General features: G+C 40.2%; 3 protein-coding genes across 7 annotated transcripts; 2 read left to right on the plus strand and 1 right to left on the minus strand.

Moving 5' to 3' along the window:
- Positions 1 to 1,888: 1,888 nt before the first annotated feature.
- ushbp1 (Usher syndrome 1C binding protein 1) lies at positions 1,889 to 11,426 on the minus strand. 2 transcript variants are annotated; one of them, XM_031859377.1, is made up of 14 exons: positions 11,245 to 11,426; positions 10,303 to 10,526; positions 9,933 to 10,069; positions 9,475 to 9,638; positions 8,988 to 9,176; positions 8,570 to 8,817; positions 7,952 to 8,092; positions 7,718 to 7,806; positions 7,476 to 7,605; positions 6,939 to 7,173; positions 6,050 to 6,208; positions 5,026 to 5,123; positions 4,326 to 4,448; positions 1,890 to 4,161 (listed from the first exon to the last, which is right to left on the minus strand). In XM_031859377.1, exons 1-14 carry the CDS (start codon positions 11,248 to 11,250, stop codon positions 3,996 to 3,998), a joined length of 2,109 nt encoding a protein of 702 aa, XP_031715237.1. In that variant the 5' UTR covers positions 11,251 to 11,426; the 3' UTR covers positions 1,890 to 3,995. The 2 variants fall into 2 exon arrangements, with proteins under 2 accessions (XP_031715238.1, XP_031715237.1); XM_031859378.1 differs by lacking the exon at positions 7,952 to 8,092 and having other exon boundaries at positions 1,889 to 4,161.
- A 703-nt stretch (positions 11,427 to 12,129) lies between these two features.
- babam1 (BRISC and BRCA1 A complex member 1) lies at positions 12,130 to 15,629 on the plus strand. Of its 4 annotated transcripts, none has more exons than XM_031859623.1 (9): positions 12,130 to 12,233; positions 12,771 to 13,266; positions 13,362 to 13,420; positions 13,507 to 13,627; positions 13,725 to 13,803; positions 13,922 to 13,946; positions 14,057 to 14,186; positions 14,343 to 14,429; positions 14,621 to 15,629. In XM_031859623.1, exons 2-9 carry the CDS (start codon positions 12,814 to 12,816, stop codon positions 14,819 to 14,821), a joined length of 1,155 nt encoding a protein of 384 aa, XP_031715483.1. In that variant the 5' UTR covers positions 12,130 to 12,233; positions 12,771 to 12,813; the 3' UTR covers positions 14,822 to 15,629. The 4 variants fall into 4 exon arrangements, with proteins under 4 accessions (XP_031715483.1, XP_031715484.1, XP_031715485.1 ...); XM_031859624.1 differs by having other exon boundaries at positions 12,800 to 13,266; XM_031859625.1 differs by lacking the exon at positions 12,130 to 12,233 and adding an exon at positions 12,330 to 12,498 and having other exon boundaries at positions 12,800 to 13,266.
- Positions 15,630 to 17,357: 1,728 nt separating this feature from the next.
- On the plus strand, positions 17,358 to 24,983 carry plvapb (plasmalemma vesicle associated protein b). Its single transcript, XM_031859381.1, has 9 exons — positions 17,358 to 17,927; positions 18,332 to 18,508; positions 19,624 to 19,714; positions 20,347 to 20,548; positions 20,640 to 20,859; positions 23,180 to 23,329; positions 23,631 to 23,759; positions 24,261 to 24,329; positions 24,589 to 24,983. Exons 1-9 carry the CDS (start codon positions 17,724 to 17,726, stop codon positions 24,595 to 24,597), a joined length of 1,251 nt encoding a protein of 416 aa, XP_031715241.1. The 5' UTR covers positions 17,358 to 17,723; the 3' UTR covers positions 24,598 to 24,983.
- Positions 24,984 to 25,734: the final 751 nt, after the last annotated feature.

Raw genomic sequence — 25,734 nt, forward strand, 5'->3', positions numbered from 1 at the left:
TCTGACTGCAGGTAAGCAGATGTTGGTAATAAGTTGATAATAGTTAAAGGACTATTTTACACTAGAAGGCAACCGAAAGAAGCTGAAGGGGATACATTTTGACTGACTAACTGAACACTTTTGTTCTTTAACTTTGGTTACCCACGTCTCATTTGCTTGTTTGTCCTTCTACACAGTTTGAGTCTACAAGCATCTGGATCTTGAGGGATGAAACAACATTCCTCTGTAAGGTATTTGTCCATTTGGTGTTTTGTTGATGGTGGCTGAGAACATGTTGGTCCAAAACCTCCGACAGCTGATCAACTGGGTTGAGATCTGGTGACCGTTATTCACATCAGATGTTACATCTAAAAGAATACTGTGACAATAATGAAAATGATTATGTAAAGAAATCTCTTAAGCTGTTTTTTAAAAAGTAATCTCCTTCAGGAATTTCGTGATAAATGATTAGTTTAAAAGATAATTTGTTCATTGCCACTTGTATTGTATTGAAGTAGTACTTATTCCAAATTAAAATAATCTTTACATTGTTTTACCATTTTCCAAAAGAAATTACATCGTTTTTCACTTTACTAAATAAAGGACTAAATGAAACAAAGCCTTCCTGCAGTAAGTGTGCCAGGTGCTCCAGGATGAATTTCAGGCGTCAAACAACTCTTTTAACCTCTAGACAAGCATGCAATCCTTTGAGCTTGAGCATGTAAGTCCCCATTATTCGTCTCAGCTTCACCGGCATCAAGATTTCACTCTTTATCTGCTGGTTTTGGTGGTTGGTCTGAGCTATTTAATGTCATTATCTGAGTGGGTGAGAGCACAACACGGATGTGATCGGCCATTTGATTGAGGTCAAATCTCTTTCGTGCTTCTCCGTGCCAATTGCACCCCCATCCTCCTGACGTCTCCACGGGCTGACTGGTGTCAGAAAAATCAGGAGAGCGGTGTCAGGTCAGCGTAGCACAGACCAGAGAGATATAGAGACGAGGAGGAGATGAGAGGGGATATGGAGTGGTTGTGACAGGTGAGCTAATGGCTTTGAGAAAGAGAGGGTAAGGGGATGAAGCCGCAGGCTGTGATCTCTTTATACAGCTTACAGAGGGACAACTTATTAAAATGAGGAACGGATGCAAAGAGTAAATGGGTTGACCTAAAACCCCTAGGTCACTGCCCCTCCCTTCTTGTGGTGGTGTGTGTGTGTGTGTGTGTGTGTGTGTGTGTGTGTGTGTGTGTGTGTGTGTGTGTGTGTTTGAGATTGCGTCCACCCCCCACACTGATTGACAGCCTCTGTCGTTGTCTAATAATGGTTTGAGTATTTTTCCCAGGCACTGAAAAACTCCCCTATCTCCAGGCTTGAATGGTGGCTGTTACATGTGGGGGTTTTAAAATGTGTCCAGAGATGTAGAGCTTTAAAGTTACCAGATGAGAGTGTCACAGCCTCTATACCGTCCGAAAATAAATTACTATTTAAATACCTAATCAGTCCATTCTCATGAGCTTTGTTTGCCTTTCTTATCTCACTTGTTCTTTGGTGCACTTTTGCAAAACTGTATTTCAATGCATATTTTATCACACGCATAAAACTACAATCATTTTATCAAGCAAGATTACAGGAGACCTTTCATGCTTTCATGGTGGGTCAAGGTCAAAACAAGGTTTTAGTCATTCAACATAGAAATGTTAAGGTACGTTTGAATAACATTTATTTAAAACCTCCAGCAGTTCAATGAGTTCCAGTGGGAGAATGTCACATACACTCAAATACTGTATTGAAGTGCAATGTTACATAGTTTACCTTCAGTATTTCCTTTTGATTCATACACTCCACTACATGTCTGAGAGAAATACACTAGTAGTCCACTGGCAGCCATATACGTATATATTTAAATTGAACTGTATTTTTTCTTTTTAAATCAAGAGAATGAGAAGTAATCATACATGACAACAGTCCTGAGGCTGTAATACTGAGATACTGTAGATGCTCAAGTACAATTGCTAGTACTTTAAAATTTGCTGGACTATTTTCAAGCTATGCTACTTTGTACTTCTACTCTGCTACATTTCAGAGGCAAATATTGTACTTTTCACTCCATTTATTTGACATCGTTACTGGTTACTTTGCATATTGTGATTTTACATTTAGGAAACCATATGATGAACTTATAAAACACAATACAGTGGTATAAATTAACTACTATAACAATATATAAAGTGGTCAAGTTGAGCTCCAGCATGATTTACCAAATTTATATTCTAGTATAGCGTATGAATCAGTAGCCAGGGCCATTTTATTGCAGAACGAGTACTTTTACTTTGATAATTGAAGTACATTCTCTGGTAATATCTGTTCTTTTACTTAAGTAAGATTCTGAATGCAGGACTTGTAATGCGGTACTTCGACATTGTTCGACAGTTTGGCATAATGTGGCCTCTTTGATATAAGAGTCACCCAAAGGTTACAACAATCATGTCTTCTAAAAAACCTTTGATGAACTCAGAAGCTTAACATAGATCTTAGAGAGACAGAACACAAAATGGAACGATAATTGTATCATCTGCTCTAATGGCAGCTATTACAACAATAAAGATGGTGACATGGAGGTATGGGGGGGAGCAGCGAGGACCGGCCCTCTGTGGTGACCTCTGCTCGGGAAAGGGCAAGCTCAGTCAAGAGTCAGGGCGTCAGGGCGTCAGGGGCTCGCCACCTCGTCTGGCACTCTGAACCCTCCATTCACGGTCTAACACAACAGCGCTGCATCGCTGTGACCCTGTGGGCGTGACACTCAACCTTTGCCTTAACCTCCTGACCGCCGGTCACAGCTGCAGCTGACCGGCTCGGGTAGGGTCGCGGCTGGAGCGGGGAGGGGGGAGAGGGGATGGAGATGATTGAGAGATGAGTGAGGAAAGAAGATGGAGGGAGAGGAAATGGAGGTATGAGTGAGGTAAAGAGGGAAGGGTTGGTATAAAAAGATGGCCACAGTTAGCTGGGTTTTTGAAGAGGTGGTTCACCCACATTTCATTTTGTTTCTCAATTATTGTCAGTTGTGTCTGTTTATTTATTTGTACAGATTTTGAAATATTGGTCTTTTGCATTGGCAACATATAGGCTACAATGAAATAACCAAAACCAAAAATGTGTTAATGGAGTGAACTACTCATTTAGCTCTCAAAAAAAACAACTAATTTAAGCAATTGCCCTATTCCAAGAGGATCAGTTTTACACCAATGTCTCGTCATAGCCTCTTTTTTTTGAGCTACTAGCAAACCATTGAAGAGAAGGGGTAATAGTGAAAGGCAGAGAGAACTATGAAAGTGCTAAGAAGACAAATGGGCTGGCCATTGTCCTGGCCCCCATCCCCCTTCTCTGAGCTCTGTGACGACAGCATGGCCGGCCGGGGAGGGGCTTTTTTACAGTCAGTCGGCTTGTATGGGAAAAAGAACATGTGCACTCTCGAGGTCAGTCCCGAGCTCCTCAGATGACTCAGTCCTTGAATCAGCCTAAAACATTCATGACTGCATGACAGCTGTTTCTCTGAAATAGGGAATGTGTCTTGTGATGTGTGAGTCCCGTTAGACAAGTTAAGCTCTGGATTCCTTTTTCTGTTTATTGGTGACTCACACAAGGAGTGAAAAGGTGGAACTTAAACTGCTTTCCATGTTCTACTGCCCTACATACGCTATATTTACCTCTCTCAGCCAATGGATGCCTGAACAAACTGCTGTAGATGTCCTTGATGGGTTGACAGATACATAGATAAAAAGGTACATATATCTTATACAAGCAAACTAAGTAACAATATAACATCCTAATAAGAACAATAAGAGTCTACAGCATGCTAGCAGCTCTGTGAGGCTGTAGGCACAGCTTTGAGCGAAATGCTAACATGCTCACAATGTCAATAACTCCACAAATTATAAAAAAAACACATATAAGCGACTTAAGTTAATGATGCATTTGACTACTACAGTACAGCTGATTCTCTGACTGGAGAATCGTAGGATCACAGAACCGTCTCTTCCCTCCTCCACTCCAAGGCGTCCGTTGCAGCTTTCGGTGCTCCACTCTGGAGATGGTGACTCTCCATCACGGTCGCCACTTTCTGCTCCAGCCTCCACACCTGCTCCCGATATTTCCGGCGAATCTGCCGGTATGAACTCAAGGCTTTACTGGAACGGAAGAAACCCACCAAGCAAGATACAATTTAATACACTCACATAAACAATGACTCTACAAAACTACTTGTTTTTTTAGCTTAAGTTGTACAAGCAGAAAGATGATGACGAACAAGGACAAAAACATGCAGTCTAAATACCTTTCTTGAGATGCTTACCTGTGAGCTTGTGTAAGCCGGGCAATCTGCTCTCCATTGGCCCTCCTGTGCGAGGTGGTGTCTGACAGAGCTGTGTTTAGTGAGTCTTGAACTAAAGCCAGTCTCTTCTTCAGGGCTTGTTCCCTGAGAACAGAAATAAGATCAGATGAAACACAAGGGAGAACATCATGTACGTCTGTTCATTTGACTTAAGGCACTAAAGATCCTTACACAAACCATTTATAAACCCTATGTGAAATATCATAAATATCTTCATGACGAGTCATAGCGAATGTGATGTACAGTGCTAGCAGCTGAGCTTTGTTCAGAAGTATTCACTACTCGAGCTCAGAAGAAGAATGGGAAGCTCTCTGAAGCATCTGATGCAGAGAACAAGAAGCCCTTTATGTCCAAAGTCTGCATTTCTGCGGACAGTGTTCCTAAGCAACAGATAAAACCAGGCAACAGATGTCTGAATGATTCATTTTCTACACTGACGACATTCATCAGCTACCGTTTTTCATTTACCAATGAATACCCAGATTTTCCCAGGAGACATTACACTCAATTATTTAGTAGGTTTCCTTGTCAACACACTCTAATAGGGTAATATTTAAATATATTATAATATGTGCCTTTACCAATGGTATGTTGTAGTGAAGTATTTAATTAGAGCTCTAAATATTAGACTGCAGTGCACAGAGAAGTGATCGCGTCTCACCTTTGCAGGACGGCCTGCAGCTCTTTCAGAATGGGTCTGGTTCGAGGATCAGTGAGGTCCCCATCACTTCCCAGTTTAGCTGCATCTTCACAGAGCCTCTGAAACATAACATTCAATTGTGATTATCTTTAAAGCTCAGAAGCCATTCCCCATTCAATTCTGTACTAATGAACACAGCATACAGTTATCTGAAACAGTGTTAGTGTTGTGAGCAGTTTAACCAAAGAAGGATTTCTGTTTTATTTGAATGGGCTTTAGAGGCCTGAAGCAGTAAACGTATCCAGTATGTTTGAATAAAAACGATTAGAGAAAAGTTAGAAAAAATATACTTTATTAGAGCAGAAATATTTGTTTTTTCTTGTTTTTCCTCCTCAGACTTATCTATCTTTAAAGGGACCCGACCCCTAGGCTGGGAACCACTGCTCTAAAGACTGAGAATGAACCGTGCAGGACAGAGTAACATTTATTATCCTGCAATCAGAAGCCATTAGGGTTTTGGTCAAAATAGTGAAATAGCTAACTGCATAAAGTCTGTAAGATCAGTTATTGAGGCTGACCATGTGCATCCAGATAAAACCATTGTTCTTCTAAACCACTAAACATATACGTATATTGAGGAAGAAAAGAAACCAGTTTTAGAGGGAAATTTTAACCCTTGAGGCACAAAGTCTGCGCAGCCTTTGTTTCTGAGGCCCTGTGTCTGCAGTGATAGACCGAATGCTGTGTTAACTTAAAGTAGCTGTTCAGCTCTTTCTCATTTGACAATGACAGAGGTGTGTGATGAATCTGTGCTGCCGCGACAGGACAGCCCAGCAGAAGACCTTGTGGAACTAAAATATCCCTCTCGGCCTGGAGGGATTCTGCTTTGGTAGATGTGTGATTTCCCATGTGGGACACCCAGATTTGAATCGGGTCTGCCACAGTAGACCAACGTCCTGCTCCCTCTTGCTCATTTCACCTTGACTTTGTATTATTTGTTTAATTGAAAAAAGGTCTCTGTTGCTGCTGTAAGAGTCTGACCTACCTGTTGTTCGGTCTTACAATCCTCCCTCTCCTCTCGCAGGCTTTCTGGTTCGAAGGCTCCAGCTGCTTCCTGGGCCTTCTGGGCCATTAAACCCCACTCCAGACACCTCAACTCTTTCTCCTTGAGGCGGATTAGAGCTCGCAGATCTGACATCTCCTCCTGAAAAAGTTAAACCATAAACCACAGTAGATACAAAGTAAGGAGAGCTGTGTATGTAGTAGTGGCAGAAGCACAAGATGTAGATATTTTATCACAATCAGCAGGTTTTACCTCCACTTCTGTGGCTGTTGTCGGAGGTTAAAGCCCCAATATGTAGAATTTGTATATGATTTTTGTATTGTCCTTTGTTGGTATGGCCCTATATAGTTTTTAAAATGTATGGTTATTTGTCTTATCCCAGGTCCCCAGCTGAAATACAGCTGTGGAAGGTGGGATTATATGCGCCTTAACAATTTGACTACCAAAATGCAAACACCTCAAGTTTTGAACAATCTGAACAAATGAGAAGCAACATCTTAATTAGTGTGTTTTGGAGGTGCTGATAGGTAGATTACCTTTTAACACAGCCAGTCTAGTTGTTTTCCTGTTTCTGCTCTTTGTGTTCAAAATGTCAACCTTTTCACCAGTTTCAGGCCTCTCAATGCTCCCTGATCTCACTGAGATCAGATGGACAACTGCCAGCAGTGCCTTGTACTGTGTGTACACTCCAAACACTGTGTTTTGGATTTGTAAGTGTAGTGTTATGTAATACAATATAGACAAAACAACTATGACATTAGGACAAAGGCCACTTTTATGTCATGATCTCTTTGCATGGATGGTTTTGACTGCTTTTTATCAGTTTTAGATCTTGATTTCTAAATCATATAATAGGACACACCACTCCTACCCTGACAGAGATGAGTTCACAGAAGAGGGAGGCCTTCTCTTTCTTGGAATCAGGAGGTTTGGCGTTATGTTTAGTCACATGTCCCTCTCTTGATCCAGCCGGGTGAGCAGTTTCGGGGCTCATTTTGCCCTCAACTCCTGGGCTCAGCTTAGGTCGACAAATGGCTGCCCGGTCTCTCTTCAGGCGCTCAATTTGCTGACGGAGAACCGCCTCTCGCTCCACCAGCTCAGGTGTCCTGTGGGGTTAAAGGTAGTGAGTGACCCTGCAAAAACGTGGTCCAAGAAATGGCCATTTTTTTCAATTCAAAAGTTCTTTATTATTGTTACACGTCATTGATTCATGATGCTTTTAAAACATTTAGTTCATAGCATGTAGATCTTTGGTGCTGGGTCAGAATGATATATGGATACATGCAATATCTGTAAAAGGTTTATATCCTTCTATTTGCAATTTCAGTCCAGCAATAATGGGAGACAGACATTTTCCTTTCTACTCATTCCTGTGCTTGAATGTACAAGGAGCACTTTAAAACGTCACCTCTGCCCTGTGTGACTCTGTGTTTCCGTCTCCTCTGTGACTCCTGCTGTTGAGAAAGAGGTGGACAGCTCTTCAGGTCTCATGAGCTGAGCTGATGGACTGTCGGGCTGCAGCCTGTCACCAACTGCCTCTGATGAGAGGAGAGACTGTGAGCCTTACTGTGTGTGTAGGTGTGGGGGGGGGGGGGGGGGTTGACATGCATACATAGTCGTTTGTCGTATTCAAACATGGTATTCAAACACCTGCTGAGTCTGTCTGCAGAGGAATGCTTTGCTGCTTCTTGGCGTCATAGAGTGACAGCAGCTCGCTGTAGGCCTCTTCACACTCCTCACTGTCAATCACAACCACAAAGACAAAATACGACGTCACTACATGAGAAGATCCTACATTGATACTGTTAGATTGCAGACATGTGTACATTCATTATATTGAACATCCTTGAACGGCCTCTGTATTTGTGTGTCAGATGTTTGTACCAGTATCTAAGAGTCATCTGCAGGGCAGAGCAGTTAGCCTCAAGTCTGTTTAGTGCAAGACTGATCTGTTCTGACTCTCCCTTCCTTCGCTCCAGAGCTGCAGTCAGCCGTTCATTTCTGGCCCTCAGTCTCTCAATGCACCTGAAATAATGAGGGAGAGGATGACAGAGTTGAGAGCAAAAACGGGAGGGAACACCTTTGTGTCATAAAGAGTTTTAATTACAGAAATAATGAAGCTTCTATGTAGGAAGAAACCGTTTAACCATATCGGTTGACTCAAACTAAATAATCACTGGTTTCTAGCTGCCTACTTACATTATCTAGCTTGATTACAAGATCTTGAAAGGTCATTCATATAACTTTGAGCCTAAATGTAAACAAAAAATAGAAAAGATAGTAATTTGTTTACATTCATTCACAACATGAATCTGGGAAGGTTGCTTGGACTAACTAGCTAACACAAACAACTCATTCATTAAGGCCTATGCTCAGCCAGAAGACCTGTTGGCAAAAACGCTGTATCTATTGTAGCTATTCATGAAATGTAATGTCGCCAGTGTGCTCAGGCTGATTTTTGTTACTGTGAGACATCCGGAGCAGATCCTCCTAAGGACTCACCTGTTCAGTCGTTCTGTCTCAGACTCCAGGCTGATGGGACTGGGACAGGGACTGCATGAGGTAACAGAGCCCACTGGAGAACCATCGCCACCCACAGACAGAGGTGTTACAGCTCTGGCTGTTCTTCTGTAGAGTAAAGGTGAACCCGGGAAGGGAGGAGAGGCCCAGTCAGGACTGAGAGCCCCTGCAGAGGGCCAGTAGGAAGGAGAGTGACCACCTGACCTCCAGGACTTATGAAGACCAACCAGCTGAAAGACAAAAGAAGGGGTGCTACATTTATTTATTTATTTAACTCATGAATTGTGCTTAATTATCAAATTCTTATAGTATTTATTGTTATCAATAAACAATAAACAATATTGTTATCAATTGTTATATTTTGCCTTACCCCTGTTATAAATAAAAGCCTCTCATCTACCTTGTTGTTGTCCTCTTCCATCTGGCTGAAGGCGCTTTGTGCTCTCTCCAGCTCCACCTGGTGAATTTGCAAGGTGCTTCTGAGAGCAGAGTCTCGCTTCTCCGGATCCAGGATGTCCTCCTGATATTGTTCCTTTGGCAGGCCTGATGGGCATGAAATCCCAAACTCTATTTCCATCTCCTCTAATATCTGAAACCAGTGAGTCAAAATTACTAAAAGGGCTGATGGGATGCTAAAGATAGCCTGCACAATGACATATTGTATTCCTAAATTGAACCATTAACATTCAATAGCAATGATTGACCTCTTTATGTCACTGTTGGAATTAATCAGGGTTTTTTTCAGAGTAGCTCTCATTGTGTAAATCAAGTCGGTTTAGCAAAATTTGTCAGTAAATTTTATCCAACATAATTTTTTTGTCTGCAGCTTTAACAACAGAAATTCAAAAATGTCAAGGAATCATGAGAGTTTTATAGAGTTTTGATACCTGAGTGGCCTTAACCCAGCTCTCCTGGGCTGCCTGCAGATGCTCTCTGTGCTTGTCTTGGTCAGAAGCTGTGATGGGGGCGGCCCAGGACCTTTTACAGCTGATGGAGTCCTCCACTGACGATAAAACCTCCTGTAGTTTAGTCCACACTACACCACCGCCCCCTTGTGGATATAAAGTAGAGGTGCAGTTAATCATGTTAAAATAAGAGAGTGGCAATTTTACATCAGAACTAGAAATAATACAATAGTTTCTTTTTAACTTTTTAAGCATACTTTGTATGTGTTGTCTGCTTTCCTCCAACTTGCTATCTTTTACGGACTACAGAGTACATGTTTAAAACAATACATTAGTTTTCCGGCCTGGTTGGAGGAAAGATCTTATAAAGTGCGGGTGGAAAGCATCCAAAAGATGCATTCTACTGATTAAAAACAGAGTAATGTTGTTTCAGTGCCAACCTCGGTTAGTCAGTGGAGGTTTAGATGTGGCAGCAGAGGCAGCGCTCCTCTCTGGGCTGCTTCTGGCCAGCCTATGGGACAGGAGGTCTGGAACCAGAGGTCCGGATGGTCTTTGTGGTCTCAGGTCCCCTGGTTCACTGCAGAATACCAGCAGGATTAACATTTTTGATTGTAAATACCCACTTTGTTTATTTTGAGACAAGCTAAGCAGACCAATATATCATTTATTGATGGGAAATATGTAACAACAAACCACCAAAATATGTATTTGGAGTAAACCCAAATGCGTTCATTCAGATCAATTGTATGGCTCGTATCAGTGCCACAGTTTCATTAATCCACACCTGATTACTCTCTTCACTAATGTTACCTTGGTGCCTTTAATGACCCCATCTTCTTGTTCAGTTCAGCAATGATGCTGAGCAGCGTCCCCACTTCAGCCTCACACTGAGCCAGTTCTGCTGGTGAAGGCTCCAGGTTTGCTGTGGGGTCAGAGCCCTCAGGGTCAAGGGTCATATGGTCGATTGGGGTCATGACATCCCTGTCACACCCTGAACCAGCATCCAGGCTGTCACATCGAACCAGGCAGGAATCCTGCAGACACATGAAGTTGTATTTGGATTGTAAGAAAAATAATTAGCCGTATGTAAGTCATTATTTTACTGTATATTAAAGCAAATGTCTTTTTTTACCTTCAGTTGTACTCCTATGTTTGCATATACTGTACATAATGTGTATGTTCTTGCTGCCTATTAATCTTCCGTCATTGAATAGCTGCTCATAATCAAACTGAGCCGAATAATACGTAATGATCCGTGTTAACCAGACATTGTTGCTGCACTATTTAGCAGCTTTTGTTTTGAGCAGCGGAAAAGGAGGAAACGAAAACATCCTGAGATCCAACTTCCTGCTGAGCAAATATTTGTGGACCAAATCATCTTTTGTTGTGCACAAAGAATGTTTAACAAAATAAAATTAGAATAAATGATGCCATATGAGCAAAAAATAAGAAACATCGTGGATAGGTCGCAAGCTAAACACTCACATTCCTAATTTTAGGATAACACTTACTGTACATAATGTATATGTATAAAACATGCCACTCAGTCATCAATTTTACTAAACATTGCACTCCCATCTGGTCTGATCAGGTTTCAGGACAAAGTGCTTCATCTTACAGTAGCAGGCAGATAACAGGTTTGAAGTACTCAGATTTACCCAGTAAACATGTAATACTCCTAGTCATGCAACACCAGCTATGACAAGTGACATATTTCAAAGACAAACACTGGAACACTACATCATAACTTACCTCCATACTTCTTGATCCTGAAGTGTGCGGCAGTGATCTACTTCCTGTTATTCCTGTTCACTGCCAATTAAACATTTTATAAAATGAGAGGATGTTTCCTTCAGTCTTGCTGTTCCTGTGTTATCATATTTTCCAATAGTTAGTCAGTCACTGCTGCAGTCTGCTCTCTGCACGCCTGCCCAACAGTGTTCAGTGTGATGAGTGAAGTAAGTGGAAAACACTCAGTTATCCCCACCCATTCCCTGTGACTTTGTGTCCTTTCCTGTTTTGTCCACATTAGCTCCCATGCCTTTTTCTTGTCCACTAGCCTTAACTCTGGATATACACTGTAGACAGAAATACATACTACGATGTTGTGTAATTCGAAAAATGCATGAAGTACAATCAATTTAGACTCTGACTTAAGAGACATGCTATGTGGTGTTTTTCTATCTCTGTTTACAGTAAAGACAGTTTCTGCTGTGTCACTATACCTAGACTGAAAGTATTAAGCCAGAACAAGTGATCCAAACATGAATGATACAAGATCATATATTCAACACCAGATTCCTTTCAATGTAGGGATGTGTTTTGAATCTATTGACCACACCATATTTTTTCAGCCGGGTGTCTTTTTGCATCTCGTAATGCAGACTGCATTTTGCAGTGGAAGATGTTACAGAGAGCAAAACATATTTGGGCCACAGCATAACTATGTGTAAATGGGACTGATTCACAAAATATATATGCATTCATGGAGGACTTTGTTTTTTTTTTGTTTCCCTATCTCCACAAGGAAAAGAAAAAGAGAAATCGGGTAGAAAATGTAACTTTTCATTAAACTACATTACCCACAATCCTATGACATTTTGCTCTTCCGGCTTCGATCATTTCCGGTAAGGAAGTAGTCCGATCAAAACAAATGCTAGCTCGTCGTTGAAATATTTGTGCAACTTTCAATGAGGTTACCGTTTGTTGAATCCTAGACGTTTCGCGGTTGCTTTGATCACGTAAGTCTACCTGCACGTTTTAACATTAAACATTTTAAAACATACATAACGGCTCACATTGCTCGTGCGCGCTCATCAACGTCACCTGTGTTAGCTTCATGGACTCACTGTCGGGCTGTCTGGAGGCATTGATTGATGCATTTCTGACTAAACTATCTATTCTGTGACGCTTAAACATCGCAGTGTTTGTGTTTCCACCGCACATCGCAGCTGTGCTGTGTTATTGTTACTGGCATGACTTTGAAAGTAGAAATACGATTCTAAAGTAAGTAGAGACGGTGGTGGTGATCCTGAGATCCATGCAGCTGTCTTGTGTCCAGTGTACGATCTGTGGTGAAAGTAGCTATTGTTTTCTTTTCTTTTCTTTTCTTTTGTACTTGCAATTGTTCCTGGTATTTTTTTGAGTGTCAGGTACATAGCCTTGGTGTATTTGTGTTGTACTTGTATTTTAATATCAGTAGATGCAAACCACAGGAATGTGTATTAAGGTAAATTGTGGTTACAAATAATGATTATAGATTCTCTTCATGGCCACAGAGCCAAACTCATCATCTCCACTTCCTCAGCAACTTGAGAGTCCATGGAGACGCCAGAGCCGGGCCCAGCGGATGGAGAGGAGCATCTGGTGGAGCTGCGACCTCGGACTCGCTCCAACCCTGAAGGTGCTGAGGACCGTCGCAGCAGCACGGGCAGCCTCGGAGGAAACAGCAACCCTAACATAGCACAGCCCGCTGTGGGGAGTCGTGTTGAGGGTGAGGGTGAGGCTTCTACCAGCGACAGTCCTCCCAGTTCAACTGCCACAACCCTTTCAGTAGCTGCAGCTCAGAATGTAGCCCCTGTTGCAGCAGCAGTAGTAGTAGCAGCAGCAGCGATTGCGGCTGCAGCCAGTGCCACGGTGCCACTATCCACTGCTGCCCCTGCGGCCAAAGAGAGGCCGAAGCCCACACCGCAGCAGCCCACATTGACAACCCCCATCCCCCCACCAGCAGAGTACCAGCTCAGAGTTCCCCGTGTCAACTGTCCAGAGAAAGTGGTAGGCCCACATAGCAGTTCTGATTTAGGTTTCACGTGAAAATGAAGCCTTATTCTCACCTTGAGGCTTATTCTATCTGGTTTTCTTCATTTCAGATCATCTGCTTAGACCTTTCCGAAGAGATGTCTTTGCCAAAGTTGGAGTCTTTTAACGGGTAAGCTACAGCGAAGTTGACCTTCATTCCTCAGTGCTCGTATTTCATCCATCATCACTGCCTAATTTGGCCGTCTTTCCAAATAGGTCAAAAACAAATGCCCTGAACATATCCCAGAAGATGATTGAGATGTTTGTCAGAACTAAACACAAGATTGACAAACGGCATGAGTTTGCCCTGGTAGTAGTCAATGATGACGCTCTGTGGGTGAGTAAAGCAATGTCTTAATCTGAACGTTTGTGCAATGTAACATGTCTTTCTTGATTATTGCCATCTTCTTCCTCCTCTTGTGTATGCTCCTCAGTTGTCAGGCTTCACTTCTGACCCCAGGGAGCTGTGCAGCTGTCTGTACGACCTTGATACCAATGTGTGCGAGTCCTTCAGTATCCTTGTATTCAAAACTAACTCCTGAACAATGATGAAAACGTATTCCAGACAATGAAGCGGTACATACAGTTGGACATTTTTAAAGAGATTTTAGCCTTAACTGTCCCTGTGTAGACCTTGAAGATCTTCTTAATGTAATGTAAGTGCTGTCTGATTATAAACCTTTTTTGGTCTGTTAAATAAAATGCATGAAACCGGAGATAAAGGTGTTTACTGAAGGTCCTCCTTTTCTTTTTTTCATCTTCAAAGTCGTCAGAAGATTGAGCTGCCGTCGATGGACAATGTTCAGACCGTCCCTCCTCCATATGTGGTGCGGACTGTGCTCGTCTACAGCCGTCATGCAGGACGGCTTCAGTTCAGCCCTTCAGAGGCTGTTAGTGTAAGGATGACCACTGTCTTCCACTCTTTTTCAGTTGTTTCTTTTTAATGTGAATGTGATTTTTCTCTCTCTCTTAGTATGTTGTTGGCTGCTTTGAACAGTGCATTCACTTTACATTGAAGTCAAAGTCTCGCTTGTTCTTGTGTCTTGCCACAGAAAATGCTGCAGTCTCCGTATTTTTTCTTCGATGTGGTCTACCTGCACAACGGGGTGGAGGAGCAGGGGGATGAGACCAGCTGGAGGGTGAGTGAATCAGCTAATGATCGATTTGATTGTGTGCCGGGATGTCTGCTGTAGTTTGCCTCGTTTGTTTGGTGTGGTGTATCATTAGTGTATTTTAGTAGCAAAGAAAAACTTAACGTCACACGATGATGTTATCTATATATTGCCCTGGTGCTGCATTTCATCCATGTTTTCATGTTTTCTTCCTCCAGGAGAACTACACCTCTTTCTGCAACCTGGACTCAAAGGGCATGTGCTATCGCTTCGAGGTTTCCCTGAGTGGACCCGCCATCGAGCTGCACAACTGCATGGCCAAACTTCTGGCTCACCCTTTACAAAGACCTTTCCAGAGCCACGCGTCTTACAGCCTGCTGGAGGGGGAAGACGTCCAGGACATTGAGGCGACAGTGTAGAACATGGCACACTCATGAAGCCCCGTTTCCCTGTGAAATGCACACACTGTAGTTTACTAGAAAAGGAGCTGGGGGTTTTCTAAGTACACCTTATTACTGACGAGAAATCATTTGTAAGAATATTTGTGACAAGCTGTAGTTCTAATGAAACGTTTTAGCAGGTTGCTTAACTCTTTTGTTGCGTTTCCATAAAGTCATGATTGTTCTGAGCCACGGAAGTAATAAATGATCTGTTTTTTTGGCTGTAAAACTGCTGGAGGTTTTCGAGGAATGAGGTGATGAAGTGGATGTCAGAAAGTCCAGGAACCGGACACAAGTAGAAGATAAAGGAAGATGGTTAAAGCATCAGGCTTTGTTAAACTTACTCCCTTACCATTACATCTTTATTTCAAATCATCGCCACTGATCTGTCAGAGTCTTAAAGGGTGCAAGCATTTGTCTCAAATGGCCAGCTATCAAAAACTCTCAAACTGTAATATGATGTCACTGTATCACAGAGGTCACAACTTCTGTGATATTGCCTTCCCATTTAGTTCGTCATTTTCACCTTTTGTTGCCTGTTTTAATGTGTTTTGTGTTTTATAATGGGTTGTTTTTTAATTTTAAGTTCATATGTCAGCCTTGTGTGTTACTCAGATAATGAAAGAATGTACAGTAATGTAGAAGCGGCCCCTCTTTTGACAATGATCTCTGTGACATTGTGAAAAAGGCCCCACGTACTGCCAGTCTAGCTGCACTTGAAACACATTGTACGGATGAGCTTTTTTAAGCCATTTCTGGATATTAAAAAAAGGCATGTCGAATCAGATTTTTCATTTTGACATGTGCTTTCTGTGTTTTTGTCAGGAGATGGCAGCAGAGTCTCTAGAGGACTGAACTGAATCCAAAGGCCTCTCTGTGGTCCATGAGGATAGAGAGTAGTCTGATTTTCTAAGTGTCAGTTTTTTCGTTGCTTTGATCAGTGTTCGTCTGTCTTAGATTTTACTAAACCTTTCTGCCTTAAATCTCCAGACGTCTTCACTGCCGAGCTTCATCGGTGTCACTTTATATATTACAGCATGATTAAGCAGTTATCGCAGCTTTTGTTTATCCGTTATCCACCAACGGCACGAGTATTACTTCAATGGTCAAGATATATTTTCCTCTGACCCTAAATGTGTCTGCTCGGTTATCTTTAGAGGTGTTTTTATCTCAGCCTTCAACCGTTTGGTTTCCTGTTGATCCGATGTCTGTCCCGACTCCTGTTAGTCACTCATTTTCTGTCACTCTTAACATGCCTTCATAAATTAGTTTTTCTTCCGGTGAGGCAGGTTCTCAGGGAGACAATGGGGAGCAGGAAAAACCCCGGCCTCAGAGGACCTTTCCCCTTTTACACACTTCCCCAAAAGAGCTGGCTGTTCCTCACGTCATCGCCGCAGATAACGGCGCGGGGGGGATCCAGTGTGTCTCCTGCAGGGAGAATTTGTTATTCCCTCATCCCTGAAGAATGACAGGTCTCTATTGTTTTCATTCTTTCACTCCTCCACTGCCATGACTCCTTTCCGTGCTCGCTGGAACAGGATATGGTGGATTTTTCTTTTTGTTTGTTTGGCATTTTCTACTTTGACTCCTCACATGGCTTACGTTGTTCCTCCACCAGGGGAATAGGATCAGGAATTCAGTAGTCGCTATATTTAAATGTGGCACTGATGGGTGATCTTTTCTGGTTTCTTTATATATCACGTGCAGACAGTGGTGGAAAATAACTGTGCGTGTATTCAAGGTACTTGAGTATTTGCATTTGATGCTACTTTATACTTCTATTCCACTATATTTCAGACAGTAATATTATACATTTTACTCCACTACAATTATCTGTCACTTGTACTATTTACTTTGTAGGTCAATATTTTAAATACAAAACATATAATTATCTAAAAAAAATATATATATATTTTAGGCTAAAATACCCAACAGCTTGCCTGGATTAACCTGTAAAGGTTCCTGTATTGATTTTTTTATCATGTGGAGCACATTAAAAGATTTGTTCACATTTTTTCAAGTTTATCTTAAAACAACAGTCACATGTCCACATTTGGATTGAAGGTTTTTGGTTGCTGTAATCTTTATTCCTGTTTATATTGGTTGTAAAGAGTATTCTTCTGATTTCAATGTAAATTAAGGGACAAAAGCTTCTCCCTGTGTAAAAATGACCTCTAAAGTTTAGCTGAAGACAGTAACTATTTTCCTAAGTTATGTCTTGTTAGTGTGAAATTCACTCCCATTGTTGCTATCTCTCCAAAACAGTTTAGGAGAAACACAAAGAGGAAATTTCAGGCTAAAAGGACAGTAACTTGATTTCAATTTTTGTTTTAAATGAAGGAGAAAGAGTAGATGTAAGATTAAGTTTATCAAACTTATGGTGGAAAGATCATATCAGACCCAAATTAGTAGTTGAAGCAGGATATTTCTACATGCCTGGAGGAGATCCTTAGTTAATCTTCCTGCCCCAATAATCTCCTTTTGTCTCACCCACGAGAATAATGTGTAATAATTTGGGAGGTGTTGCAGCTGTAACTGTGACGGAGGTCAATGGGGGAGGAGAGGTGAGGGCTGGGCCAGGATGGACTCGGAAGTGTGCCTCCAGCAGCATGTATAAACATGGCCCCTTTACACACCTACGGGTCACTGTTTACATCCATCATACATGCCATTTCTACATGTATCACCCTGGCAGCGAGGCCGAGCTGTAGAAGACAGAGACACACTTCTCACCACAGTTTTTTAATTCCATTTCTGCTCGACTGTGTTCACCTTGAAGCACCCGCTCTGCAGAGAAGATCACATCTGAACGGGAAGCCTTGTGGATTTTTCCTGTTTAGTTCTTCCGAAACCAGCTGCCATCATTTCGCCTCCACCAGTCATGTATAGCTCCAGCTACTCCCAGGCCAAGTTTGGCCTGGAGACAAGGGAGCCCCTGCACAAGTCCAAAGGGAAGAGCTGCGGCTACTACATGAGGATCGTCTTCTTTTTTTCCTCTCTGATCCAGTCTCTGATCATCGTCAGCCTGGTGCTCTTCCTCATCTATGGACAGCCAGAGAAGTCTGCAGAGGAGAAGAGGGTCCAGGTCAGTGACTTCTTCTAGTATAATCTTCATTTAATAGTTTGTTTTGTCAGATATTAAAGGTCACTCTCAAAACTTTTTTTAAGACGTTGTACTTGGGTTTAAATGGTAATTTGTGGCTGATATGGTGTATATCAGACACCCATCGGACACTGCCCAAGTGTAGTAACAATAAGCAAAACATTTTTTTAGTGAAAGCGGGACTTTAAGAAACTTACTGAGGCTTTAAGAATCAGATGGAATAATTTCTGCCACATGCTTTTGATCGAACTTAGTGTTTGTGCAGCATCAATCATCACTCGCCTGTTGTGTTTCTGTCACAGTATAATATGAATGTATATAATATGTTCAGTGCTGTAAAATACAGTGATGATGATACTGAGAGATCTCTGATTCTTATCCTGAAGGATCTCGAGCTGAACTTCAACAGGCTGAGTGAGAACAACATCCAGCTGAGAAAGGAGAAAGGCGAGGTGGGAGCTCAGCTGGCAGCTCGCACAGCTGAGAAAGCTGCTCTGGAGACAGAGCTGGCAAAGCTGAAGACTGATGCTAACAAATCAGACCTTGTGCAAAAGGAGAAGTTAGTAAGTAGATGACTTGATTAATATAATGCTAAGAGAAGCAGGTCGTTTTGTGCAAGTAGTTTTAACACATCTTGATCTTCTTTAAGAACTTCTCTACAACAAGTACAAATTAAGGTTAAAGTAATTATACAACATGAATATTTCTTTAGGCATTGTTCTAGTTTTCCTATTGGTGACCAGTGGTGGAACAAGAATCTAGATCCTTTACTTAAGGTACTAATACCACTCTGTAAAAATACTCCATTACAAGTAAAAGCCATGCATTGAAAATGTCACTTAAATAAAAGTATTTATCTTTAATTAGGAAAATATAGCTAAAGTCTTAAAAGTACTCAATGCAAAAAAATGGCCCATGTGACTATATATTATATCAGTATTTATGGGTTAATGTAAAAGCAGGATTTTTACTTGTAGTTGGTTGAGGTGCAACCAATGATTTTGTATCATTGATTAATCTTCAGAATATTTTCCCAATTAATCGATTGATTGATTGATTGGTTTGTAAAACTTGAAATGAAAATCAGAATTACCCAGAACCCACAGTGACACCTCCACACTGATCGTTTTGACCAACTATTGAAAAAGAAAAACTAGAATTTATTAAAATAATCACAAAGAAAAAGCAGCAAATACTCACATTAGTGATGCTGGAACCATGAAACGTTTTTCATTTTTACAAGAAAAATTACTTAAATGATTATCAGAGTAATTTCTTGATTGATTTTCCGTCAATCAGCTCATCGATTTATCAAATATTTTCAGCTCTTATTGTATAAACTGCTGGATAGTTTAATTTGTAACAAACATACGCTCTTCATATTTTTTGTATGTAATTTTGTTAATTTGTAAATCAACTAAAGCTGTCAGATAATTGTAATAGAGTAAAAATGTTATTATTTTCCCCTAAAATGTATTAAGAAGTATAAAACTCAAGTAAAGTACAAGTACCTCCGATTTGTTCTTAAGTACATTAGTTGAGTAAATGTATTGAGTTAAGTTCCACCACTATTAGTCGCTATCTTAATAAAATAAAACAAAAAATGAATCATCCTGTAAATAAATAAATATATATTTAATACATTTTAGTTTTTAATTTTTTTAATTTCGATGTACAGGCTAGCTGTGAGAGAATGAGTGCACACTTCAGCATGATGGCGCGTCGTCCCTCCCCTCCGATCCAGCTTCCTCCTTTGGTCACTACTAGCGGTATGCACTCCAATTCTATACTGTTGGGAGACTTCATCTAACTCTATAATACCGTTTAAATATTTTAAAAAAATGACTGTTGATGAACATCAGAAATTTTGGCAATAATGAATGTATGTGTAAAATAATAAATATATAAATGTACAGTAAAATTAAAGTCCATGTGGTTCAGAAAAGACAAGATGTTGGCAAGTAAAGCAAATTGTTTTCGGATGCATTTAAGTAAAAATAATATTGGTACTAATAAGGCACCCTCTATTCAGGGTATCTAAGTTTTAATTAATGGCTTTATTTATGGTTAATAAATAATTTACTTAGGATTTATAGATCGGTTACAAGACATTTTATTAATGTCTTAATGTCTTGTAACTTTTGGGTGATTAATTGATTAATGACCTCACCTTTGGTGACTAACTGACATCCTGGCAATCCAAAGGTTATCTAACTAATGTCTAATAACCGATCTATAAAACATGAATTACTAAACATCAATGCCATTAGTTACACTTTGTAAAGGGTGACTTAGAAAAAGGAACCAGAATATTATGTCAGAAAAATGTCAGTGTGACTAAAAGTAAAAGTGCCTATTTAAAAGTTCCTGTGATAATACTGCTTTCCACTGAACTCTCCAGGTGAAATGAAGACTTTGCAGACCTTCAACGCTCAGCAGAAAGCGATGATAAACCTCATTGAGGCAAACTTCACCCAGACGGTTCAGTACCTAAGCCAGCAGAGAGACAACGCCCTCAAAGACCGAGACACACACCACCAGGATGCCATCACCCTGCGCAGGGAGAACACCATGCTGAAGGAGCAGCTCACCACCTACACCAGGTACTGTTTCTCCACATGCTCTGTGTTTGTATCTGAAAATATTAAGATTAAACACATTCAAGTTTTTTGTTTAATATTGTTTTTCAACCAGGAAGTGCAAAGAGGACTTTGCTCACTCTTTGGACGGGATCAAAATCGTGACCAGCGATTTCCTGACCAAGATCAACAACCTGTTTCCCCACCAGCTGACCTTTCACCTCACCTGTGACAGCCAGAAGGAGCAGATGGAGAAGATCAGAAACAGCTGCACAAACCTGTCCAGAGAAGTAGAGAACAAGTTCCAGCTGTATTTAGACAAAGTGGGCAACACGGTATGTGCAAGATATTAAGTGATTCTACATATGTGTTCATTTGATGTTATATTTAAAATTAGAGGGAGTAGGCAGTGACATCATTTTGTTTTTACATTAATAGGAACTAGAATTTACCCATACATCAACTTATATGCAGTGGTGGACGACATACTCAGATCCTCAAGTTAAAATCCTGTTTGGGTAAAAGTACAAAACTAGCAGAGAGAGAGATTTGGATATATTATCCCAGAGGGAAAAATTATTTCACAGCTACTACAACACATAAAGATACACATATATATAGTATATATATATATATATATATATACACCATCGCATTATCAGCTAAAGTTACTTCAATTATCAAAAGTAAAACTGCTTGTTCTGCAGAACTACGGGTCTGGTCCATCATAAGGATCATGAGATGATTCATGAGGTAGAACAGACAAAAAGAAGTTCTGATAGATAGTTGCTTTTCAAAAAAATATTGGATAATTTTACCTCTTCAGGCCTCTGAAAGTAATTTAAGTGAAAGCATCTGATCAGTATAGTGGGAAAATCTTGTGTAACAAGATTATATAATACAAAATACGTTGTATTTTATTAACCCATCCTTTCTTTCTTATGTAAAGTCTTGATTGGAAAAGTAAATAGTGACTTATGTCAATTAAATGTAGTGCAGTAAAAAGTAAAAACAATTCTCTCCTCAATGTTGTGGAGTAGTATAAAGTAGCATTATCTAAAAATTATAGTTTTCCGAATTTGTACTTCTTTTACACTCCGTAACTCTGATGGAATATTCCAAGTAACAAATTGAACGGGAAACCAGTTTCTCAAGGGAGGAAGTGAATCATTCACATTAAAACTACAGCTGAAGAGACAGACGTCCTCTGAGGTGACCTCGGAGTCAAAGTAAAAAAGTAAATGCGTTTGTCTCTGCTGATACAGCAGCACAGTGCAGCAAAACAACTACATACCCTAAGCAAGCTTTTTAATAAATCATCACTTCTTCATGAACTTACTGTTTTAACTTTTGTCTCCTTTGTCAAAAGACCGGTGGTAATTGTTAACTTTTGTTTTACACATTTTTTACCATTTTGTGCCCATAGGCAAAATTCTAAACCAATTTATTTCTATTCATGATTATCTTTGTAGGGATAAGTTTATAACACGGACCAACATTACACACCAGAGCATCTATAGCCAACACCAGTTTGTAGTGCCCGTCCCTACATTGGCCTTTATACACAAAACTCAAGAAGAAACACAAACAATGATACAGTAAAATGACCATACAATTTAATGACAACGGCAACAAACAATTCATAGCTACATGACCAATTTCTCTTTAAAAAATGTGTCAACTCTAAATATTATTTTCATTACCAATGAATCTGCCAAATTAGTTCTTGATTTCTTGATGGTTGGTCTTCAGAAGGTCAGAAGATGACATAAAAGATGCCCATCACATTTACCAAGAGTGCTTGTGACACTCTTTTAATGTCTTGTTTTGTCTGTGACCAACAGACTAAAACCCAAATATACTCAGTATACACGCATTACAGGCATTTGTGGTTGAGTTTAATGTTATCAAATTTTATGAAATGATCAAAACTTGCTTCCTAGGGTGGTGGGCAAAACATTCTAAACACCTCTCAGTATAATGTAGTCCAGTTTAACATCACTGGAAAAAAGTTCCGAGTATGAAGGACAAATGTAATACAAAAAGCCATATTTTGGCATATCAAAAGTTATTGTATAGTATGCCAATTGAAATAAAATGAATTTAGAAGAGCCTTCCTATTCAGATGAACATAGGATGATCAGAGTGGATGTCATTTTCATACGTAATGTACTACTGCCATTGGATAGAACTGTGACCGTTCTAGTGGGCTAACTCATTCCATGTCTATGGTCAATGCACCGTGCTAATTGCCATATTCTTCTAGACTCGTCAAATGACCACAGCAAACAGTTCAATGTTCATTCTATTTCTATGGATGGAACATCATTTGCGTTCATTCACAGGCATCTAAATAGCAAAGTCCCTCAGGGAGACATTCCGTGTAAAAATTTCATGAATGTACTGTGACGTTGAGGAAAATGTACATTAAGAAACACTCACAATGATAGATAGAAATAGACACATTGTTAGACAATTATGTAACGGCGCCATCTGGAAACATTTGGTGCAGTCAAGTATGACACATTTTTCAACCACAGCCCATTATATGAGAGTGATTTTCAGCCTATCAAAGTATTACATTTAAAAGGAAAAACATGGCATCAGATGATTATATCACATTTATTTAGAAAAAAAATGATTTTCTTCTTTCAGGTGGCCGAGATCCAAGTAAAGTCCAGTCGTCTGGAGGTGCAAAACTCACATTTGACTTCTGAACAGCAGCAGTGTGAACGCAAACGCAGCGAGACGGTCGCCGAGGCAGCCAAGCAGCTGCAGGTCACGCAAAAGTCTCATGACGACCAGGTAGATATTGTGTGTGTGAAAATAAAAAGTAATTTACACATACTTAAGTCTCTCTTTACAGGTGTGTGTGTGTGTGTGTGTGTGTGTGTGTGAGATAAAGTGAAATGGAAACCCAGCGGGATCCATGGAACAAGCTGATTCCCTCAGTTATTGGTTATAAAAATGTGACTGCCATTGTAAAATGTATACTCTTCCACTGTTTAACAGGAACTTACAGTAGCATGAAATAAATAAAGGGATATATATTTTATTTTTTTTTACATTGTTTCCATTTAAAATAAAACATGCATATTTTGTGAAGGTGGAGAAATTACTGATTGAGCAGAATCGTCTGAGAGAACAGAAGAAGCTGCAGGAAGACAGTTTGGCCCTGAGAGACAGAGAGATTCAGACCCTCCAGCGAATGCTCTCTGCTCAGCCCAATGTCAAGGTAAAATAAAAACAGATGACCAGCTATTTACTCTGTACAGACATATGAAAGGAAAAGAGGGAAGGCAGCGCCCACAAGTGATTTCAAACCTCCATTCATTTATTTACGATAGTCATTTTTCGGTTTATGTAAAGCATAATCTAAGCTGCTCTCAAAAGACAATCTGGCTAAATAACTTGTATTTGGAGTGTATGCACCCCCCGTGCCTTTGGATAAGATAAGTACTTCACTGATCACATGGACAGCAGTGCAGAGGTAAGGTGGTGGATATATGTGGACTCAGCAGAAAAGAGGAATCTGAGGGCAGAAGCAGGAAGGATGGACAGGCAAGATAACAACGGAAAACATTTTTAAGCAGTCATAAGTTCACAAAATGCCCCATTTCAAACCCCACAGCAATGTGTGTGCAGCGAAGGTGTCCATGCACCCTCAGAAAAAGTAAAATATATGTGGTATGTGTGTTTATAATGTTAAATACTGAAATAATCATTTATTTTCCAGTCCGGTGTTCCTAAAGCTGCCAGCCTACAGGCCTCTATTGGAGCACCTGGCATCAGTAAAACTCCAACGGTAAATCTTATATGTGAATAAAACACAATTAATAGATCATATAATATTCATATGAAGTGTAAACACTGTACAGTAAGTGCAGTATTTTGGCAACTGTACAGAGCATGTGATTACATTTAAGCCTAAAAAGAAGATTAATCAAAGTTTGATCTTTCATCATTCTAGTTCTTTGGTGGTCTTCATGTGAAACTGTGCTGAAACAAGACCTCATTGCTGTCATTGATATTTGATTATACTTATCAATGTTTTGTCTTTTCAGGGGAGATGAAATGAAGCGGAAGGCACACAACAGGCACCACAGTGATCAACATATTGCCTTTAAACATTTTTAAGGACGACATGTACAGTATATATTCCTGATTCAACACAACTTGTAAATACTTTAAGTTTATATTAATTACATATTACTGTTGTTGGTCTGTGCATGCTTTTTCTTTTCTCTGTGGAATAGCTGATTCATTTGTATTTTACATTTACTGTTTGATAGTTACAATTGCTGTGAATAGCCTTGGTAACTTCCAAGGTAAATGTACAAATCTCCATGACACTGGTGTAAATATTTTTCTATTGTGTCACTCTTTGTGCTTTCTGCTGTTAGAAAATTCAAAACCAAATTAAATGAACCAAAAACTGACTCACTCCTGAACTGTATTGTCCTCAGTCTTGTTCCTCTCCGTCATTAAAAGTACAACAACTCAGACAGGACTTTGGGCAGCAGCTGCTCACTTGTCTGCTATAAACAGAATACTCTTAAAATAGCAACATTTATGTTTCCTGGTGGTTCACAAATTGAATTTCTACTACAGCCGTATTGACAATACATACAGTGCATCCAGAAAGTATTCACAGCGCTTCACTTTTTCCACATTTTGTTATGTTACAGCCTTATTCCAAAATGGATTAAATTCATTATTTTCCTCAACATTCTATACACATCAACCCATAATGACAAAGTGAAAACTGTTTTTTGCAAATTTTTGCAAATCTATTAAAAATAAAGAACGAAAACATAACATGTACATAAGTATTCACAGCCTTTGCCATGACACTCAAAATTTAGCTCAGGTGCATCCTGTTTCCACTGATCATCCTTGAGATGTTTCTACAACTTGATTGGAGTCCACTTGTGCTAAATTCAGTTGATTGGACATGATTTAGAAAGGCACACACCTGTCTATATAAGGTACCACAGTTGACAGTGCATATCAGAGCATAAACCAAGCCATGAAGTCCAAGGAATTATCTGTAGACCTCTGAGACAGAATTGTATCGAGGCACAGATCTGGCGAAGGGTACAGAAAAATTTCTGCAGCATTGAAAGTCCCAATGAGCACAGTGGCCTCCATCATCCGGAAATGGAAGAAGTTTGGAACCACCAGGACTCTTCCTAGAGTTGGCCGCCCAG

Source organism: Anarrhichthys ocellatus, unplaced genomic scaffold (genome assembly GCF_004355925.1).
Source record: "Anarrhichthys ocellatus isolate YVR2014 unplaced genomic scaffold, GSC_Weel_1.0 scaffold22, whole genome shotgun sequence".
Classification (NCBI taxonomy): domain Eukaryota; kingdom Metazoa; phylum Chordata; class Actinopteri; order Perciformes; family Anarhichadidae; genus Anarrhichthys; species Anarrhichthys ocellatus.

Coding starts and splice junctions, on each gene's coding strand:
- ushbp1 (XM_031859377.1), bottom strand. Junction 7,606..7,717: donor TCTGCAGACAGACTCAGCAG/GTGTTTGAATAC, acceptor TCCTCTCATCAG/AGGCAGTTGGTGACAGGCTG. Junction 7,174..7,475: donor CAGAGTCACACAGGGCAGAG/GTGACGTTTTAA, acceptor TTAACCCCACAG/GACACCTGAGCTGGTGGAGC.
- babam1 (XM_031859623.1), top strand. CDS start 12,814: ATGGAGACGCCAGAGCCGGGCCCAGCGGATGGAGAGGAGCATCTGGTG. Junction 13,628..13,724: donor TCAATGATGACGCTCTGTGG/GTGAGTAAAGCA, acceptor TATGCTCCTCAG/TTGTCAGGCTTCACTTCTGA. Junction 13,947..14,056: donor GAAGATCTTCTTAATGTAAT/GTAAGTGCTGTC, acceptor TCATCTTCAAAG/TCGTCAGAAGATTGAGCTGC.
- plvapb (XM_031859381.1), top strand. CDS start 17,724: ATGTATAGCTCCAGCTACTCCCAGGCCAAGTTTGGCCTGGAGACAAGG. Junction 19,715..20,346: donor TCCTTTGGTCACTACTAGCG/GTATGCACTCCA, acceptor TGAACTCTCCAG/GTGAAATGAAGACTTTGCAG. Junction 20,860..23,179: donor TAGACAAAGTGGGCAACACG/GTATGTGCAAGA, acceptor TTCTTCTTTCAG/GTGGCCGAGATCCAAGTAAA.